Below are 22934 nucleotides of genomic sequence, written 5' to 3'. Positions count from 1 at the left end.
TTTCAAAATTTTGGGGGTGAAGTTTACTACACTATGAGACTAATTTTGTATGTGGCAAGTTGCAACTCCAGAGGTGTGAATAAATATCAGAAAGCCCAAAGTGGAGAGCCAGTCCATCAACATGCACGATCAGGAATCCTATGAAAGTCACAAGGCATTGGGATTCGGTGATTTACATTAACCTCCTCATGGTAGAAGGTAGTGTTTAATGATGAATGCAGACTGTGCTCACTGCTCATGAGACACACACAACACTATTGCTGAGGTCCCACTCTGTGATAATTTAGAAATCATCCAAATTTAATTCCAGAAAATGTAAATCTGGAATATGAATGTGAAGACAGACAGTACAAATAGCAGTTGAGTGAAACCTGCCTGTAACGATCTTTATTTTTTTTTTCCTTTAAGGCTACAGAAAATCTGTACATAAACAAGGCAATTAATTATCATAATAAAAATAACCCCTTACAAATAGCCAAGGTGTCCAGTCAGATTCCACAGGGAGTATATGTTGTATCACATTCTATTCCACTTGTGTACTTTTCTGTGAGTCTGCTGGGTTAGGATCAATTCTTTCTGGAAATATTAGCTTCTCACAGACTGCTTCCTTTATTGGTAAATACTGGGATATTTCATTAGGTTCCGTGAAGAGGGAAGGTGGAACATGCTAGGAAATACATAAGTCATATTAGCATATTCAGTTATTATACTGACATTTCTTGAAAATGTTTTGATTCAAGCATTCATAAAGCATGGGAATTTTAAAATCAGGTGCAATATATGCATATGTGCTCCTAAAAATAATAGGTATTTCTTGTTACTGAATCATTCAACTTTGTTACTGAATGATTTCATCAAAGATCACAGGGTTATATAATTTATAATGTTCCCACAAATATAGCAAGAATTTAATATATTAATCCAACCCTATGTACCTGCTGCTTTTCTAACTTGAAAACACTAGTCTTCCGTTAGAGCCCAGCATGTAGTCTACAATAGAATCTAAGTAACTTTTTTATTCCAAGTATATTCTATACACAGACAGAAATAAGTACTAAGGGTGAAAAAAAGAAAATCAAGTTCATCGGAAGGTATCAATTTTTAAGCAACCCATTATAGAATCCTAAGTTCTAAGGAAGGCTTCACAGGTCCCAGGGGAGTAAAAAATAAGGAAAAATGATGCCAAAACAAACAAATCATGGTATAGAATCACCACATCTTAGGAAGAGAAAAGGAGACTGTGTAGAAAGAAATAAAGTGGCAGGGTGGTAAATGGAAAGAACATCCATCACCAGCCAGTTATGTGACTCAGAGTAAGTCACACCTCTGGGTTTCAATTTCTCCAGAACAAAATGTGAAAATTAGATTAGATGAGGCTTAAGTACCTAGCAGCTCTAAATGTTCTTGTATTTGAGGTAAGGTCAGAAAAGTTATGGTCCAGTAGAATTTATCCTATAGAGCCGCCCTAGGTGAATGAATGGGTTTGGGGATATAAACTTGGGTGGTTGGGGTTAGGGGTATACACTACTTAAATTAAAATGAAACATTAAAATTCAACGTCTAAAAACTGATATTTAAGTATTTACCATCAAATTAGAAATTTTGCTTTCTCGTGATGTATATTCTCGTAACATGTAGGTCTTGTCAGCCTGTATTTAAAAATAAACAAGTTTCAATAATTTAATTATACTGATTTACAAAATCCTTTCTATCAAATAGACTGCCTACATTTTAGAACAGGTTGTCAAAACAGCATGCAGTCTAATGAGAACATCTTGTTCTACACTGAGATAACTCCTATTTAATCCACGTCGAGAACTCTGGATTATTATTTCCAATTTCTATACATTATAATAACAATACACATATGTAAACAGATTTAATAATTACCATGTAAGAGAAATATAGCAAAGATTTTACTTTGAAAGAATGTGTATATAAATGAAATATGCAAGAGATTTTTAAATTACTTCAAGTTTGAAACATCTTTCCCTTAAGCCATCTTATCATTTACCTACATAATTGTGCTACTTTTATGTTGCAAAACCATGCTTTACAATTTTTTTCTTTCCCATTCCACAAAGCTCTTATCAAATAGCTTATTTAAAATCACCTTTTTTGTACTTCAGTTTTTCCCATTTATTTTTGGTTAGGTTTTATAACAGCAATTTACTATAATTTACTTCTTGAAACACTTTTCAATAAAAGAAAAACCACAAAACTATATGCCTTTAAGGTTTCACTCTCTTGTATTGATGAAAACAGATTAATAGTCACTGTAGGAAAAAAAATCAAATAATATAAAAGAAAAAGTATAAATCATCAGTGATCACAGCATATAGGTAGCACTACCTTTACTACTTAGAAATCTCTACAGAGAATCTCATGTAACTAAACTCATACTTGCTTTTTAAAGTTCAACACTGAAATGAGTATCTTTCAGAATTACTTAAATATCAATCTCTGCAACCAATTTTAATAATTACGTATTTTTATACCATATGGATATAAACAATTTAATCAATGGCCATTTAATGGGCATTAAGTTCCTACTTTCCTTCCTTTCTGCTATTATAAACAATATTACTGTGAATATTCATGTACAGACAACTCTGAGTAATTGTCCAATTAATATTTGTAGATTATTATATAAAAGAATCCTTTTAGGATAAATTTCTAAAATTCAGTGTTGTTTAATTAAAAGAGCATTTTTAACATTTAGGCCAGGTGCGGTGGCTCATGCCTGTAATCCCAGCACTTTGGGAGGCCGAGGCAGGTGGATCACTTGAGGTCAAGAGTTCAAGATCAGCCTGGTCAACATGGCAAAACCCCATCGCTCCACTAAAAATAAATAAAAAAAAAATTGCCGGATGTGGTGGTGGGCGCCCGTAATCCCAGCTACTAGGGAGGCTGAGACACAAGAATTAGTTGAACCCAGGAAGCAGAGGTTGCAGTGAGCCAAGATCGCGCCACTGCATTCCAGCCTGGGCGACAGGGCAAGACTCTATCTTAAATAAATAAATAAATAAATAACAGATTTCCCTTTCTGGGGGACAAAAATATAGTCTATGTTTAGTACTTTGTCACCACTTTTAAAAAGAAAAACGTCTATCACTGTCACCATGTTATTTCAAGAAAAAAAAAATCCCTAAGTGAAGGGTTTAGAAAACACCAATGCAATCCTATCCTACTAGGTTCAAATTCCAGTTCTGCCACCTACTAACTGTAAAACTTACGTATGTTTCTTTTTTTTAATGTTCTTTGAGACAGGGTCTTGCTCTGTCACTGCAGCCTCAACCTCACCAGCTCAAGCGATCCTTCCACCTCAGCCTCCCAAGTAGCAGCTAGGACTACAAATCTGTGCCACCATGCATGGCTAATTGTTTATTTTTTGTAGAGACGGAGGTCTTGCTATGTTGCCCAGGCTGGTCTCAAAGTCCTGGGCTCAAATGATCCTCCCACCACAGCCTCCCAAAGTGTTAGGATTATAGGCATGAGCCACCACACCCGGCTCACCTAAGCTATTTAATCCTTCTTTGCCTTAGTTACATCAGGATAAAACAGAGATAATATCAATATTATTGATAATAAAACAGAGATAATATAATAAAACAGAGATAATACTGATTTCATAGGGTTGTTATTAGACTTAACTATTACTATGACTACAGTAACTAACACTGGCGGTCTCTTCTCTAATTCCTCATTCTACATAATCGCGAATTTTATGTTAAAGATTCATTCAGAAATTAAGCCCTCCTCCTTTTTTTTTAAACACTTAAAAAAAAAAAAAAAAAAAAAAACCCTGCATGTTAACAGCTCTTTCAGATGGAACATAGGGATTTCAAACTTTAAAACAACTATCAAAATAATTATATAATACAAATTTCAGGAGGCCATGTGATTGGCCTGATTAAAATATATATATATATCTATAAACACATTTTTTTTAGATGAAGTTTCACTCTTCTTGCCCAGGCTGGAGAGCAATGGCGCCATCTTGGCTCACTACAATCTCTGCCTCCCAGGTTCAAACGATTCTACTGCCTCACCTTCCCGAGTAGCTGGGATTACAGGCACCCGCCACCATGCCTGGCTAATTTTTTGTACTTTTAGTAGAGATGGGGTTTCACCATGTTGGCCAGGTTGTCCTCAAACTCCTGATCTCAGGTGATCTACCCATCTCGGGCTCCCAAAGTACTGGGATTACAGGCATGAGCTACAGTGCCCGGCCTTGGCCTGATTAAAATATTAATGTACTTCCTGTATACTAATGTACATCAGAACATTATACAAACGACATATACTGTAAATAAAAGTAAGAGTTAAAAGACAGTTTTCTTAAACATGGATTAAGTACTTATAAAATTTTTTCAAAAGACCCCTCCCCAACTAGGGACTGTCTTTTAGAAAACATTTTGAGTCACCAGAACCTTTGTAAAAGAAAATGTAATGTTTTGATAATAGCCTGCAGTGAACAGTGAATGTGAAACACTCAGACTTAACAGTTAGAAAGACTGCCATATAATACAGATTGTTTAATTTCAAATTCTCAGATTGACAATGAAACAACACAAACAAGCCCAGTATCAATTAGTATATTCATTAAACAAGAATAAATACCTCATGGTAAAGTCTCGTGTCATTCATTCTGATAAGCACCCCATCAATTCTCAAGAAAAACCGCAACAGCAGGAAAAAGCTAGAAGGCATTACTCTCTGGGGAAAAAAAAAAAAAAGGTACATTAATATTTTAATAAAAATTAAATATTTTATTACTTTACTGAAAGAAAAAATTTGAAAAAAAAACCAAAACACTGGAATAAGGCTGAATTCACAGTTTATAAAAATCTCTCAACTAGAAGCTCTTTGTCCCAGCTCCAACTAGCCTCAAAACCTTGTGCAAACTATTTAACATCATGGTTTCGGTTTCCTAAAATATTTTTTCTGGTGGGGGGAGATATTGAGGTTTAAAAGACTTAAAAACATACCCAAGTAATGTAAACATTATAATGTTTATTTTAAAAAATGACAGGTACTGATAGTAAATGTCAACACCAATAAAACCAAAATGAAAGAACAACCTAGTTCTTTGTCACTACTCACTTATTCACCTTACATAAAACAAAGCAACAGACCTGACACAGAATGCTCTAATTCAGTTCAACCAATAGGCACTACTTCATATTGCTAAATACCTGGTTTATCGGAACACTATAACACATCTTAACATCTTTCATCTGTGGCACATCTACAAATTCCTCTGCTTTCCAAGTATAACTACTAAAGATAGGCAGAGTCAGTGGAGAAAGTATGAAGGTGGGTCCTGGTGGCAGGGAGGGAGTGGTTGAATGGAATGTGAGGTATTTGGGTCTTTAAAATGAAAATGTTTAGCCAGCATGGTGGCTCACACCTATAATCACAGCAGTTTGGAAGGTTGAGGTGGAAAGATCACTTGAGCCCAGGAGTTCAAGACCAGCCTGGGCAACAGAGTCAGATCTCATCTCTACAAAAAATATAAAAAATTAGCAAAGCATAGTGGCACAAGCCTGTAGTCCTACCTACATGGAAGGCTAAGCTGGGAGGATGGCTTGAGCCTGGGAGGTCAAGGCTGCAGTGAGCCACGATCGTGCCACTGCACTCCAGGCTGGGCAACAGAGGAAGACCTTGTCTCAAAATTAATTAATTAATTAAATAAAGTGAATATGCTTGGCCATTTGCTAAATAAATATCTATTATCTACTAACACCAAGTTCTTACTATAGCAAGTCGTGTATTTATATAAATGAAAAAACAGAATCCCAATGCTCAAAAAGGTTATCAGCCAGGGAAACTGTCAAACAGATGTGGTAGCTGCTATAATAGAGGTATGCACAAGGCTCGATAAGCATTTGAAAAAGAAGTATGTAAGTGTGCTAAAGAACATCAGATAAGACAAGGCTTGAACTGACCACAGAAAGAACAGTTGGAGATGGGATGGAGAATTTCAGAAAGGGGAACTGCCTGTACAAAAAGTACTGAGGCATGAAATAGTAACATATACTCAGGGAACTGCCTATAATCTTATATATAGGCATGGGGCTACATTAATGATAAAGAAGAAACAGTAACCCAGTAATGATAGTGACTTAACTGCCTGGAGAGTCACCATCCACAGGCCAAATTCTTTTCTGCCTTAGGACCATTACACACCCTCTTCCCTTACCTGGAGTATTCTCCTGACTAATGTTCACTTGTCCTTCAGAATTCAGTACACATGTCATTTCCACAGAGGGGCCTTTCTTACCATTCCATATCACAGTAGATTTATCTTGGTATTCTCTCTCATAGTACTCCACTACAAATTAACAGATTTGTAACTATCTTCATTTATGTTTCTACTTGACTGTAGGCTCCATGATGGTGGAAATATCTGCTTTGTTTATCATCACATCTCTATTGCTTAGAAAAGTACCTAGCACACAGCAGGTGCTCATTAACCATTTTCTGGATAAAACTGAGGCTAGAAGGCATTAACATCTTTGCTAGAGAAAAGGCTCTGAGCCAAACTGTATTCTGACGGGGTTATCGGCAACAGACTTAAAAACAAGACTTATAGTAAAGGAAAGCTGTAGAAATAACCTGACTTATGACAACTTGACATCCCAACAAATTGGGAAGCACATCATTATTATTTGACATTACTACACAGTGGTATGTGTAATTTATGGAAAGACTGACTTGCAACATTTCTTCAAATTTCAAAATTAGTTACTAACAGTCACACTGGACACAACACAGGCAGTAAACCGAAGTATCATTTTAGCATGGCACAGCGGAGAGAGTAGGAATTAGGAGACCAGAGCTCTAGTGCCAATACAATAGCATATTTTAGGGCAGTAGTTCTTTCCTAGGGGACGTTTGGGAATTTGTGAGGGTATTTTTTGTTGTCACATCAATAAGCAACCAATATCGACCGTTAGTGAATAAGGACCAGAACAACAGATCTGGGATGCACAGGACAATCCTATACAACAAAGTCCAATCCTGCATTCCACAAAACTTGCAATATCTTACCAGACATTCACAGAGGTGAAAAAGCCTACTTATAATGATCTGACTTTAGACCCTAATTCCATTTTACATAGATAATACAAAAAAATCACCTAATTATCCAGGAAGGCAACTATTTTCCAAATCAAGGAAAGATTATACTTTGTTTTACTTAGAACTTCTCTAAGAGTTGTTCACCATTTTGGAAAATTGTATTAGAGTCACTGATTGATACCTTACATCTCCGTCAGCCTACATTTTTTGCTGCCATATTTATGGTGACTCGGTATGCAAATATAAGTACCTGACTGCTTCATTATATCTTTGGTGCAGTCATATTATGCATTTAAGTATTAAAATATATTTTATTCTAAACCAATTTCCTTTAATTTTATAATTAAAATACGTTGAATACTGCAAAGTAGGTGGATTAAATAACCTACAAATTTCACTACAGGGTAGTAATATCTATAAACTCATACTTCAGCTTAAAGTAGTTGGTAAAAAAAATGCTCTTCAGTTTCAGACTTACTTTGTATTCTTATACACACACATGTATACACATATCCTCTTGAGCAACTCCATCCACAAAACCACATGTGCTTCCCAAATAGCGACCCACTTACAGACATGATATATATACCCTTTTGAATACAAATGCACACCCAGATATGCCAACTCATAATGAACATTTAGCATAGTCAGTTCAGAAGGTGGGTAGACAAGTGGAAAGATACAAGACTAGATGAGCTGAAGAGAGGATAAATCTAAACCAAAAAAAAGTAAATTTAGAGTTATAAGTGAGCAAAGGAGGAAAGCATATAAAAACAACTATCTAATGCTAGAATAATGATATATATTAGATGATACAAAGAAAACTTTGCAATTAGTTTCATGACCTTAAGCTATCCTTTTGGGCCTTGTCTATAAAATATGGAGGCTACATAAAATGATTCTCTAAAAATTCATTACAATTTCAAAATCCTTTGATTCTACCAAAAAAATTGACTTTTATTTTCAGATAAGTAAAAATAAAATAAAAAGTTTTACTTATCTAAAAACAAAATTATTTTGTCTCCCAAGCTGGGGTACAGTGGCACCATCATAGCTCACTGCAGCCTTGACCTCCCGGGCTCAAGCAATCCTCCTGCCTCTGCCTCCCAAGTAGCTAAAATTTGACTTTAAAGCTGCTTTTGTATTATTTTCATTCTTTAAATCACAGCATCCACAATCATTATGCCCCAAGAACAATGTTTGATGTCAGGGTCTGTCTTTGACAGATCTCATGACAAATGCTATAATCGAGAGGTTTTTAAAACGGAGAATAGAAAAGAGATATTTAACTCTGTGTAAGGGAGATGTGAAGGGCCTTGCAGAAAAGGTGATATTTTAGCTGGGTCTTAAAGGAGGAGGCATTTAGTAAAAAGTTTCAGTTGAGTTTTTTCTGGAAAGTATTAGAAACCCAATTATTATCTAGTAGTAAACAAATATGAATAACCATACTTATTATTTCTGTTTTCTACTTCTTTTTTTTTTTAAGATGGAGTCTTACTCTGTCACCCAGGCTGGAGTGCAGTGGTACGATCTTGGCTCACTGCAAGCTCCGCCTCCCGGGTTCAAGCCATTCTCCTGCCTCAGCCTCCCCAGTAGCTGGGACTACATGCGCCCACCACCATGCTGAAAATTGAAGTGGTATCTGAATGATGCACTGAAATCATAACACATGGGTCATTTTTAAAAATGACATCCACCTTGCTGTCTGCAGATCCTATCAACATCGTTTTTAATCCAAAATGTGAAAATTAAGCCACAGTCTTCATTTAAGTTAAATAATAAATAAACTAAGCAGGTCTATTAAAAATGCTTTGCTAAAATAAAGCCTTAAGAATACACTAATATTTTGTGAATTTTATAATGGATATTCAGTAAGATATATGCTAGATCTAAGTGAAATTGTACATGACATCATGTTAAGGCTCAGGGTCATTCTTTTTTTTTTTTTTGAGGCAGAGTCTCGCTCTGTCACCCAGGTTGGAGTGCAGTGGTGCAATCTCAGCTCACTGCAAGCTCCACCTCCCGGGTTCACGCTATTCTCCTGCGTCAGCCTCCCGAGTAGCTGGGACTACAGGAGCTCGCCACCACGCCCGGCTAATTTTTTATATTTTTAGTAGAGACGGGGTTTCACCGTGTTAGCCAAGATAGTCTTGATCTCCTGACCTCGTGATGCACCCGCCTCGGCCTCCCAAAGTGCTGGGATTACAGGCGTGAGCTACTGTGCCCAGCCAGGCTCAGTGTTATTCAAAGTGAGTCATATTTTTGTACGATGTTAAGAATGCAAGAAAAATATTAATTTTAAACAAAAATAATAATACTCACAATCTTCACACTCAGGCTTGAAACTCCATGATCATGAAGTTCATCCTCAAAAAGGAGAACTTCTTCAAAAAACTTAATCTGTTCTCTGGCTTTCAATTTTTCTGTATCTATATGATCTGTTGTAGGTACAACCTGAAAGAAAAAATTTTAAGGAGGAGCACATTAAAAAAAAAGTTGAGTAGCTACAGAGACACAGGAAAGTAGTTTTCTTTTTTGCTTTGTTTTTTGTTTTTTCAATCAGTCTTTTCTGCATAGCCAGAGCACACAGTTCTAAATTTAGGTGTCATCTGTAGATATAAAAGATCAGAATATGGCTTGATTCTGAAAAACTGAAGATATTACAGATGTCCAATACTATAGCTTCACAAAAAAAAGAGTTAAAATTTATCATTTTTAATGCAAATCATATTAAAATCAACTTCTGTTGTGACTATGAGAAAATTAATCACCTAAAAATCAGTCAGTGTGATGAACTACTACTATCATAGAAGGTCATAGAACTTTTGTGCTGTGAAAGCCACTTTTAGGACATTCATATGGAACTTAAAAAATATTTTTTCATTAGAATGTTAGATATTTGCTCAGCCTAACTCCCCAAAACCTACAGCAAAATAAAATGCTTTAAATAATGAGGTGAACAAGAACTTGTAGAGAAATTCTGAGGGAAACTCCTAGCATTGCAAAGATGCTTTGAATGAAGTTGGCAATTTTTCAATGTATTACTTTGTAGCTCTAAGACATGCACACACATAATCCAACAAAAACATCAACAATCCTAAGGCAGATAATATCAGTAGCTCATTAAACTCAAGTGTCTCCTGAACAGCACCCAAGTATGAATTGTGATACCATTTTCTACCACATCTAATTTCACTACGAAATGCTCAGCTGTTTTATTCTTTCACAGGTTTACCATAAACAACCACGACAATGCTTGTCAAACCATAGATATTTAGTAAATGCGGCTTTACTTAACAGTCATGATTAGGTCATTTGTTTGACTCATGGACAAAATTAGCAGACGGAGACTAATTTGAGATAACTAGATAAGAATCAGAAGAAAATTACAAAGGATGTTTACAACACTGCACAGATTTTGGGAGGAAATCTAAGGGAACATTAAGTGATCTAGGGGGAAAAGATGCCATGAAAAGGAAGTGGCAGTTTGTATATGATTTCCAGGAAGTAAAAAAATGTCCATAATTCTTCCATGGTCACTTAGAGATAACACTTAGCCCTAAGCAGTTTTAGTTCCAACTGTGTACAGAGCAGGTATAAGGCCACTCCTGAGGTGAAAATTGGGAGGGGGAGGGAGTTGGAGTGTAGGGGCAGGGCATATAATCAGTCCCCTGCATCACAGGTGTAAGTTTATGATCTCATTAAACAAAAGTTGGTCTGCCAACAAGGACTGCCTAAGGTTACACAACTTTAGTGTTAAATACACACACTTGTAAATTCCGTCCTTTTCATTTGATTTTAGTTCAAAGGAACACATTTTTAAATCCTCCTTATAGATACTCCTGAATCCCCCCAAAATAATCATTATCTGAATTTTCTCATTAGTATATTGCTTCATTAATGCTTCACGTATGCCTTCAGTAAGTGATGGATCAAAATGAGTCTGTCAGTTTTTCCATTTATGTACTTGTTCTTATAAAATGTTTGAAAGAGAAAGTCAAAAAACGAAGCATGAGTTAGGGATATCATATTTAACTTATTTATGCTAATGTTTCCATTTGCAAGGCTAAGTATGTCTAAAACTTCATACTTTTCAGCTCTCTCTCTTCCTCAACTCCACATATCTCCTCTCTGAACCCAGGCATCTAAAAAAATAACAACAACAAAATAATAACCAGCTAAATATAAAACATATGGGCTGGGCGCGGTGGCTCATGCCTGTAATCCCAGCACTTTGGGAGGCAAGGCAGCAGGATCACTTGAGGTCAGGGGTTTGAGACCAGCCTAGCCAATATGGTGAAATTTCGTCTTTACTAAAAGTACAAAAATTAGCTGAATGTGGTGGCAGACACCTGTAATCCTAGCTAATCATGAGGCTGAGGCAGGAGAATCGCTTGAACCCGTGGGGCAGAGGTTGCAGTGAGCTGAGATTATACCATTGCACTCCAGCCTGGGCGACAAGAGGGAAACTCTATCTCAAAAAAAAAAAAAGCAACAGTATTGGCAGAATAAGTAATCTAGACAAACCCTCTTGCTGAAGACAATTTAAAAAGTTGACTGAAAAAAACCAAAAACTTCCTAAAATCATCCAATGGCCAAGGCAGTATGGAGTTACTGGGCTGAGATCTGGAAAAAGACTGGAGCCCAGAAAAGTAAGTCTGTACTTGGCTGGCTTTTGCCCTGAGGCATAGCACTGGCTAATCCAGAGAAGAAGCTGGGCTCTGCTAGCTTTTGGTGCCATCGCTGCTCAGTGTTCACTAAGGGCAAGGACCCTGGAGAATTTCCTGCTTCCTCCCAAATCGGAGATGACACGCTAAAGAGCTATAGTAATTCCAGAGCATTTTTTTTTTTGAGACAGAGTCTCGCTCCGTTGCCCAGGCTGGAATGCAGTGGCACCATTTCAGTTCACTGCAACCTCTGGCTTCTAGGTTCAACCAATTCTTGTGCCTCAGCCTCCCAAGTAGCAAGGATTACAGGCACGTAATCACACTTGGCTAATTTTTTTGTGTTTTCAGTAGAGACAGGGTTTTGCCATGTTGGCCAGGCTGGTCTTGAACTCCTGACCTCAGGTGTTCCGCCTGCCTCGGCCTCCCAAAGTCTTGAGATTCAGGTGTGAGCCACCGTGCCCAGCCTCAGAGCTTCTTATCTGCAGGCCCAGTACACCTCAAACTCTGGTTCTAGACCAAGGCAGGCAAACTAACACCTGTAGGTCAAATCTGCCCTGTTACCTATTTTTATGGGCTGCAAGCTAATAATGGCTAAATAATTGGAGAAAAAAAATCAAAAGAAAAATATTTCATGACACACAAAAATTATATGAAATTCAAATTTCACTGTCCATAAAGTTTTATTAAAGCATAGCCATGCCCATTCATTTATATATTGTCTATGAGTGATATAGACTATGATAGCACAGCTGAGTTGCTGCAACAGAGACCCTAAGGCCCACAAAGCCTAAAATATTTACGTCTGACTCTTTCCAGAAGAAGTTTGCAGAGCTCTGTCCTTGACTATGAATATTCTCAAGCACCTGTCAGAACTAAACAAAAATCCTCTCTGAAGAAAAACATCATCATCCTAGAACTGAAACAAAAATAAAGAGGCAAATTAGAAGCCTAGATGTCATAACCCAGCACCAACTGAAATAAAAGACACCAGGGATTCCAGAAATAATTGAAATTATTAGGCCTTAGTCCATTTGGGCTGCTATTTAATATAATAATATACCATAGATAATACATCTACTTTTATTCTTGGTATTGCAATATTAGCTTAAGTTCCCTAATACTTGATATACTATATTATCATAGTAACAGCTGCCATTTATTGAGATCTTACTGTAAAATACACACTGTTTCGAGATAGGGTGTCGCTCTGTCACCCAGGTTGGAGTGCAGTGGCACAATCACAGCTCACTGCAGCCTCGCCTTCCTAGGCTCAAGTGATTCTCCCACCTCAGCCTCCTGAGTAGCTGGGACTACAGACACGTGCCACCAGACCTGGCTAATTTTTCTATATTTTGTAGAGATGGGGTTTCACCATGTTGCCCAGGCTGGTCTCAAACTCCTGAGTTCAAGTGATCCATCTCAGCCTCCCAAAGTGCTGGGACTAGAGGCATCAGCCACCAAACCCAGCCTACATACATAATTTTATTTCCTACTTCACAACTAGTATTACCCTAGCTTAACAAAGTGACTGAAACAAGGCTTAGTAAGACTAAATTACTTTTCCAAGCTGGCAAATGATGGTGCTGGGATTTTGAACCCAGATCTGTGTTCTGCCACAGCCTGAGCTTATTATCACCAGGGAGTGGGTAATCACATTGACATTTATCAGCAACACTTCAGAACAAATCACATTATAGGCTGAAGTATCAATAGGAGAGTACTGAACAAACGCTTTTTGCCTTCTACTACTCTCACACTCCCTGTTTCTACAGCTATAGTTCTCACAGCTAATGCTGCTTCATAACCTTCAGGAGACTTTTCCTAAGTCAGTCCCCAAAGTAAGTTATCATCATTATTGTATGGGTTTAAAACAAGTTCCCATTTCCTCACTCCTGGCAATGAAATATCAAATGCTCTCAACAAAGTTTTTCAATCAGAAGAGAGGAAGGAGGAGAACACTAACCTATGAAGTAGTATAAGGGACTGAAATAACCTTGCTCTCCCATTAGACTGTAAAGGAGGAATTTTTGTCAGCTCTGCTGTATGAAAGGCTCCTAGGATTAGTACCTGGCATAGAGCAAGAGCTCAAGAAATATCTGTTAAATGAATGAATGAGTTTTTCCTGGAAGCACAGAAAAATAGTTAAAGCTTGGAATGTAGTAATGGCAGAAACTGAAGATAAGAATCATTAAGTTCCTGCTATGAACTTTTATCTTCATGAGACTCTAAAAATTTCTGCAGAGAAAAGGGGCGCAGACAAACACTATCTTCTTAACATTTCTGCCTAAGAACCAACATATGATATCAGGTTTCCTTGTTTTGAGATGGAGTCTCACTCTGAAGTCCAGGTTGGAGCGCAGTGGCGCGATCTTGGCTCACTGCAACTCTGCCTCCTGGGTTCAAGCAATTCTCCTGCCTCAGCCTCCCGAGTCTCCAACTCCTGACCTCAGGTGATCTGCCTGCCTCAGCCTCCCAAAGTGCTGGGATTACAGGTGTGAGCCACTGCGCCTGGATGACACAGGGTTTCCAATAGCTACTTTTAATATAAATATTTCAGGTTACACTAAAATAAATTCATTCTATGTAATAGTCTGTGATATTTAGAGACATTCAATCTAAACCAAATTTGCTTTATTTTATTTATTGTTTTTTGAAACGGAGCCTTTCCCTGTTGTCCAGGCTGAAGTGCAGTGGTGTGATCTCAGATCACTGCAACCTCCACCTCCTGGGTTCAAGCGATTCTCCTGCCTCAGCCTCCAAAGTAGCTGGGATCACAGGCACACACCACCAAGCCCGGCGAACTTTTCCATTTTTAGTAGAGGTGGAGTCTCACTATGTTGGCCAAGCTGGTCTCGAACTCCTGACCTCAAGTAATCTGCCCGTCTTGGCCTCCCAAAGTCCTGGGATTACAGGCATGAGCCACTGCGCCCGGCCCAAATTTACTTCATTTTAGTCATACTATAAGATTTCAAAATATAGCTAATTTCACAATATAAGACCTACCAATTCCATCTTCCTAGTGTTATTTACCATGAATCTCTCTCTCTCTCTTTTTTTTTTTTTTTTTTGAAATGGGAGTCTCACTCTGTCACCCAGGCTGGAGTGCAATGGTGCGATCTTGGCTCACTGCAACCTCCGCCTCCCGGGTTCAAGCAATTCTCCTGCCTCAGCCTCCCGATTAGCTGGGACTACAGGTGCACTCCACCATGCCAGGCTAATTTTTGTATTTTTAGTAGAGACAGGGTTTCACCATGTTGGCCAGGCTGGTGTTGAACTCCTGACCTCATGATCTACCCACCTCGGCCTCCCAAAGTGCTGGGATTACAGGTGTGAGCCACAGAACCTGGCCAAATCTCTTCTTCTTTTTTTTTTTTTTTTGAGACAGAGTCTCATTCTGTCGCCCAGGTTGGAGTGCAGTGGCGCGATCTCAGCTCACTGCAACCTCCACCTCCCGGGTTCAAGCAATTCTCCTCCTTTAGCTTCCTGAGTAGCTGTTACTACAGGCATGCGCCACCACACCTAGCTAATTTTTGTATTTTTAATAGAGAAGGGATTTCACCATGTTGGTCAGGCTAGTCTCAAACTCCTGACCTCATGATCCGCCTTCCTCGGCCTCTCAAAGTGCTGGGATTACAGGTGTGAGCCACTGTGTCTGGCCTGAATCTCTTTGCAAGCAGGGCTTACACAGACAGGACTTAATACTAATACAGAGCTTTAGAATTTATTGAGAGCTTCCCATAAATTATTTCACATCAAAACTCTGCTGTGAGGTAGATATTTCTGTTTACCCAATTTATTGATAAAACTGAGACTCAAGTAACTTACCTAAAGTCATTTCAAGTTCATATTCAGGGCAGGCAGGGCATAAACCTACTTTGTCTAACCAGAAGTTCTTTTTGCCCATATATTTGTTCATCTATAAACTTGTAAGCTACTAGCTAGCAGGTTCTGTCTAAATCACGTAATACATTACCAAGGCCCGAAACCCATTTTAGTGTTTCTTGATAGTGATAATGATAACAATATGGCAGTCTGCCATTGCCACCAACTACAGTTTTAAAAATAAATTTTTCCATTAAGGCCATCTTTTATTTTCTGCTGATAAGTCAACAAGCAAAACCCCCTCACATGACGTTCTGAGGGATGCCACAACAGAAAACAAGGACAATAAAAGTAGTTGCAAAAAATAACCCGTTACTAGAAAGTTCTAATGCTCAGACTGTCCAAGACAATTAATGACTCATAAAAGAAAAAAAGTAAGATTTACCTTTAACTTAAGAGATTCTCCAAGTAAGGTTCCCTTATAATCTGTTGTATAGGTCCAATCGTATGGTTTAATAACCTCTTTGGAGTGTTCACCCTCCGTCCTCAAATACCAAAATGAGAAGGATCAGATTCAGTGATGCAGAATAGAGATTATCTGTATTTATATATCACATCCAATTATATTCTACAATAACATAAAATATCCTATTAAATATATACACTTGTTATAATTCACCAGTACAAGGTTTTTCTTACAGTTTTTCTACATTTATTGTTCTTTAACTTGTCATGTACTGATGTAGTCTTTTCAATTAGTCTGTACACTGCCTGAGGACACAGTTTAAAGGTTTATACTTCTTTGTATCATCTAAGGTACTTAGTACATATTAGGCACAAAGTAAATAATTGCTGATTTGACTATCAAAGAAAAACATGCTGTCTTAATTTCAATGCTTCTCAAATAGGATATTTATTAAGCATATCATAAGTAAACATTTTTCTTGAAAAACAGGAACATTAAATATAGCCTACTGCCTCTTCAATAAGGAATGCTGAAGAATTGAAAAAGTACATAGCTCAGCTCAGTTGTAATTCACTTTAATAAGAATTCAAGTAGTGGGGTAATTAACTTCCATTTTTATGTCTCAGAAAAATGAATTCTAGAATGATACAACTCTCATGTTTAATAATACCAGTTCTTCATTCTAACGACACACACGTAACATTACTGAATATTTTTTCAAGTCTTTCTTTTTTGTTTAACCTAATTATATTTTTTGTTTAACCTAATTGACCAGATTCTCACCTGCTTTCTTGCCACTCTTCAGCACAGGCCACTTTAAGCATTCCTTGGTAGTTGTTTACACATCTTAATGCATCTGTAGCATTGAACTCAATTCCAAAGCCAGAGCCATGCTGGATTCTTAAAACGTTGTCTCCAAACATCATTTCAGGGAGAGATGGCATATGTAATTCATCGGCTAATCTATACATAACCAAAAGTCATGTGAGATAATTTTATATCGCTGTTGGCATTTTTGTTTCTTTTCCAACCCAGAGAATTCTTCCTACATTGCTGAATGAGTTACACAGCATATGATTTAATCAATATGATATATTTGCAAGGTCTACAAAATGCTTTCATCATCCATTCTTTCATTATCATATCTTATGGCACTGTACTAGGTAGTGGGCTAAATAATATATAAACACAGATATAATAGCTTATTATATTACTATAATATATAGCACACAGATATTACTATAATATATATCATGAAAGTATGAAGAAAAGATAGCAAAGCAAATAAAGATACTGTCCCTTGTAGGAAAATAATTTTTCCACTAAAATTTTCAATTGTTATAAGTTTCAAAAAGTGGTGATGAAAAAAGCAAAAGCACCTGATACTGATGAGGGAACCCAGCACTTGCCTATACAGACTTTCAGAAGGATTGTGTCAATTTACATTTCACCCTGGTGCAACAATCAAGCAAAAAATAACAGGAATTTAATAAAATCTACACACTTTGACCCAAAGTATCAGTTTTAGGATATCTGTACTAAAGAACAATTCCAAGTACAGAAAAAAACTATACACATTAATACTTACAATGGCTTTACTTATAATCGTGAAAAAGAAATACTCTGAATGTTTCATTATAAAGCAATAAATGATTATGGAAACCAAAGTATATCCATATGATGAAATATTACGGAACCATTACAAATGTTTAAAGAGAGAATATAATAATATGGAAAAATGCTTATGATAAAATAGTATGATCAAAATGCGTATGATAAACAAGACCTATGGCCACGCAAGGCAAGGATTAAGTCATGCCCGACAAACCATAAAATCTCATTAAATGGTTTTTTATGTGCGATGGTATAATGTGCCTTACTTTCCAACCTGACTGGTATAGCATCACAAGACAGACAGTAGGCCCCCTTTTCTTAAGCATTCCTTTCTACTGACTTCAAGTCTTTAAACAAAGCTTAACACTGTTTTTTGTTTGTTTGTTTTTGAGACAAGGTCTTACTCTGTCACCCCAGGTTGGAGTGCAGTGGCAAGATCTTGGCTCACTGCAACCTCCGCCTCCCAGGTTCAAGTGATTCTCTTGCCTCAGCCTCCCTCGTAGCTGGGATTACAGGCATCTGCCACCATGCTCAGCTAAGTTTTGTATTTTTAGTAGAGACTATTTTGGATAATCTTGAACTCCTGACCTCAGGTGATCCGCCCGCCACAGCCTCCCAAAGTGCTGTATACACATTGTATATTTTTTACATCTATATGTGTATTTCTGTGTGCACATATCAGTGATCTAACTTTTTGAGGTACAGGTCTTCAGGATGATACCTAACAATGTTACCTTTCATCATAATTTTAAGTAAAATTTATTCTTTGTTATTAGGAGATAGAAAATATTAAATACTTAAAAGATTAGATACAATAAACTGTAATTGGAATATATATTACATAAGATTCCATAAAATAAGTTTTAACTTGAATAATGCATACCAATGTGAAATAATACGTGAGTCTGTGGGTTCTACCCAATACATCTGGAAAAATCTGGCAGTCCTATAAAATATTCCACTCATATATGTAAAAGAATCACTGTTACTAATTTACAGTCCTTCAATGTTCTAAATATAGAGTTTCTTAAACACAGGCCAAAATGCCCTATTTCTTTTTTCTTTTTTTTTGAGATGGAGTCTTGCTCTTTTGCCCAGGCTGGAGTGCAATGGCATGATCTCGGCTCACTGCAACCTCTGCCTCCCAGATTCAAGTAATCCTCCTGTCTCAGTCCCTCTAGTAGCTGGGATTACAGGCACGTGTCACCACGCCCAGCTAATTTTTGTATTTTTAGTAGAGACAGGGTTTCATCATGTTGGCCAGACTGGTCTCAAACTCCTGACCTCAGGTGATCCACCTGCCTTGGCCTCCCAAAATGTTGGGATTACAGGCGTGAGCCACAGTGCCAGGACTGAAAATGCCCTATTTCTAACATCAAGTTTCCCTCTTAAAAACAGGTATAACCAGTTATAAGGAGAGAAGACAGGAAGCTCCTCTGGTTTTAAGGTGCCTTAAATATTCATTAAAGGGAGTTTCTTTAATCCAATAATTTACCCAATCAATTTATTTAGCACCTTAGCGGTTTTTACAATCTATGGTAATGCATCACAGAAAAATTTAGGATTGGTGAGGGTAAGTCTTCCTTTTGTCATATAAAAAAGGCAGCTTTTTTTTTTTTTTCAGTGGAGGGGACAGAGTCTCACTCTATCATCCAAGCTGGAGTGCAGTGGCATGATCTCAGCTCACTGCAACATCCACTTCCCAAGTTCAAGTGATTCTCCTGCCTCAGCCTCTGGAGTAGCTGGGAGTAAGGCCTGCACCACCACTCCCAGATAATTTTTTTTGTATTTCTAGTAGAGGCAGGGTTACACCATGTTGCCCAGGCAGGTCTTGAACTCCCGACCTCAGGTGATCCGCCCGCCGCGGCTCCCAAAGTGCTGGGATTACAGGCGTGAGTCACCGCGCCCAGCCTCAGGCAAATTTATTTTTTAAGTAATACATAAGGAGATTATAGGTACGGAATTTTATTCCCTTAAAACTCTCCATGCATACAGCCATCTCTGGAGAATCTGTAAGTAAATTACATGCAGGCCCCAGTTTGAAGCTGACTGCTTTATATATAACTATATATTGTATTATGTTGGTGCAAAAGTAATTGTGGTTATTAATTGCAAAACCGCAATTACTTTTGCACCAATCAGCAATTTCTCACAGAAAGTTATACGAGGAGGAGGCCAGGCACAGTGGCTCATGCCTGTAATCCCAGCACTTTGGGAGGCCAAGGGCAGGTGGACCATCTGAGGTCGGGAGCTCAAGACCACCCTGACCAACATGGAGAAACCCCATCTCTACTAAAAATACAAAATTAGCCGGGCATGGTGATACATGCCTGTAATCCCAGCTACTTGGGAGGCCGGGCAGGAGAATCGCTTGAACCCAAGAGGCGGAGGCTGCAGTGAGCCGAGATGGCACCATTGCACTCCAGCCTGGGCAACAAGAGTGAAACTCCTCTCAAAAAAAAAAAGAAAGAAAAAGAAAATTAAAAATAAATAAATCAATAAAAATACAAAAATTAGCCAGGTGTGTTGGCATGCGCCTATAGTCCCAGCTACCAGGGAGGTTAAGGCAGGAGAACCACTTTAACCTGGAAGGCGGAGGTTGCAGTGAGCTGAGACTGCACTACTGCACTCTAGCCTGGGCCACAGAGTGAGACTGTCTCAAAAATAAAAACAAAATAAAAAGTAAATAAAAGTTATACAAGGCTAGACACAGTGGCTCACGCCTGTAATCCCGGCACTTTGGGAGGCCAAGGCAGGTGGATCACCTGAGGTCCGGAGTTCAAGACCAGCCTGACCAACGTGGAGAAATCCCCGTCTCTATTAAAAATCGAAAAAAAAAAAAAGTTATATAAAAAAAGAAAAGACAGTTATATAGAGGAAAACCTCAAAAAAATAATTCAATTTGTGGTGGGATGAAGGGAAATTTTTTCCTTTATTTTTTGTATTTTTCTAATTTTTTTCAGTGAGTCTACTAGAATATCAACACTTATTTTCTTAAATTAGGAAGCAAGCATCGTTTCATGACTTTCCTCTCTTCCCTGGTCACTCCCTCTGCTCAAATCTTAAAATGCAAGTGCTCACTTAGGGTTCTATTTTATTACCTTTTCCTCTGGATGACTTCTAGATACTTTAATTCATTCCCAAAGCTCCAGGTACCAAATATAAGCAGATAATTCCCAAACTTAAACGTCATCTTTTTTGAGCTCCAAGATAAATATATCTAAATGCCTACTAAACATCTCACTTTATGACCTATACCCACCTCACATTTCAGTAAACTAAACTCATCCTCTATCCAACACCCAGCCCCCATCTGCTCCTCCTCCTCCTATGCTTCTCATCTTGTTCAAAGGCAATACTATACATGCAACAATCCAAGCCAGAGATCTTGTCATTAGCATAGACTCTTCCTTTATTTCTCCTCCCATCAACTGGCCATCCCAGGGACTTCATCTTCTAAAACCTATCTTCTCTCTTACTAACTGGTCTCCTTCCCATCCCTGCGGACCAGCAATCCAGCCTCAACATGGCCTCCAGAGAAATCTTTCAGAGCCTACATCTGATAATGCAGCTCCTTCGGATAAAATTACACCCAGTGGTTGTTAGAGAAAATTGAAAATTCCTTAGCCTGGCATAAAAATTCCCCAGTATCTTGATTCCCCTGGGGCCTACCTCTCATTTCTCACAACACCCTCTATGGTACCTCACGCTCCAATCACACGGACACAGATCTTTAAACACATCATAGCTTTCACTCTCCCGGAGCCTCCGGCTTTACAGGCGTCCCCTGATTCCCCTAAATTTTGTCAAGATTCAGCCCAGGCATCAAAAACGCATTACAACTCACTCTGCCTGACCTGGTGGCATGCACCTATCCACAGTCCCCAGCAACGATTTTATCAAGATTCAGTTCAGACATCCCAATTTCCTAGGTGGTTCGAGTCCCTAAAAGACCTCAAATCACTCCGTGTATATATCTTCATTACATTTATTCACGCTGTAATATAATTGTCTGTCTCACGAGACTGTGAATTGAGGCGCACGTTGTCTTTTACATTTCCTGTCTCAAGCGCCAGGCACAGCACCTGACGTGCCAAAAACCAAACTTATAAATCATCCCCGTCATTAACCCCCAAGAAAACAGGCAACAACCACCCAGAAAGAAAGGTGGTGCAGGCTGAGGCAGGAGGAGACGTTTGGTGAGCGGAACGTCCACCAGCACAGCCACACTCTACTCAAACCCAGGCGGAGTGACAGTTCACGAAAGCAGCTCCTGGCGATCCCCAACCAAAGGGTCCGGAAGTGTGGCTGGATTATTTATCGAAGTTGTCAATCAAAAGTCCGGTCCGGAGGGACAGAACCTCCGCCTCAGGGGAAAGGGGAGGGGCTGCACGGAGTTCGCCCTGCCTCCCTCCCTAGACCAGCAACCGGCCAGCACCCAGACCCCGTGCCCCGAAGCCTCACTTCTCCACATCTGCCGACTTCATGATGTGGGTCTTGGACGCCGTCAGCTTCCAGGGCCCGAAGCAGAAATCCCGGTGGCTGCTCTGGAAGCCGTGGATCATCATGGCTGAGGCAGGATCCGCAGAGGCCGCAAGAAATAGGCTGAAGCAGCGGCAGCGGCGAACACCGGTTCCTCCGCCTTCCTCCGGCCCAGCCTCCTAGGCTTTCGAGCCGTTACCATGCCCGGCCCCGCCCCCTGCCGGCCGACCCGGACGCTGGCTCTGCTTCCCGTCTTCTTCTCCGCCCCTTTGCTTTTTGCTTCCGGGACTAGTTGCTGTGGTTGCGTGACCCACGTCTTGCGTTACGACGCTCCGGAAAAAAGGAAAAAGGAGAAAGTTTGAAGGGAGGCACTTGGGTTGCAGAAGGTGTGGTTAGGATCGCACCGCCCTCATAAACTCGTTGGGTGACGTCATCTCGAAGGAGTGTAGGGACTGCCAGGGAAGGGGAGGATGGCTCTCACTTGATCCTTACAGACCTCAAAGCAGTGTAATTATCTCGTGTGTTAGTGAATCGTGTTACAGAGGAAATTTTTGTTTTGAGGTCAAAAAGGAAGTGATCCCACAGAGTTTAGGAAATACAGCACCAACAAGATTTAGAAGTGGCCATCTCGCCACTCTTGACTATGACCAACTCCTATCAAAAACTGTATCCTCGTAGATATGCCAAGACTTTCCATGGTCTACTTGCTATGTAGGCACCCAGTATAGTGGAAACAACACAGCCTACTTAGTGCTAAATCTGCTTTTGCAACACTATTGTGTGAATCCTTGGGCAAA

The 22934-nt window shown here is 38.9% G+C and overlaps 1 protein-coding gene across 2 annotated transcripts; it reads right to left on the bottom strand.

Annotated features, from left to right (window-relative positions):
* Positions 1-360: 360 nt before the first annotated feature.
* On the bottom strand, positions 361-22541 carry LOC105493001 (TOR signaling pathway regulator). Of its 2 annotated transcripts, none has more exons than XM_011760424.3 (7): positions 22120-22541; positions 16825-17004; positions 16021-16120; positions 9409-9540; positions 4624-4719; positions 1587-1649; positions 361-667 (listed from the first exon to the last, which is right to left on the bottom strand). In XM_011760424.3, exons 1-7 carry the CDS (start codon positions 22221-22223, stop codon positions 524-526), a joined length of 819 nt encoding a protein of 272 aa, XP_011758726.1. In that variant the 5' UTR covers positions 22224-22541; the 3' UTR covers positions 361-523. The 2 variants fall into 2 exon arrangements, with proteins under 2 accessions (XP_011758726.1, XP_070931263.1); XM_071075162.1 differs by lacking the exon at positions 22120-22541 and adding an exon at positions 21513-21791.
* Positions 22542-22934: the final 393 nt, after the last annotated feature.

This window comes from Macaca nemestrina, chromosome 1, assembly GCF_043159975.1.
Source record: "Macaca nemestrina isolate mMacNem1 chromosome 1, mMacNem.hap1, whole genome shotgun sequence".
NCBI classification, from domain to species: domain Eukaryota; kingdom Metazoa; phylum Chordata; class Mammalia; order Primates; family Cercopithecidae; genus Macaca; species Macaca nemestrina.
This window is presented reverse-complemented; position numbering and strand designations above follow the sequence as displayed.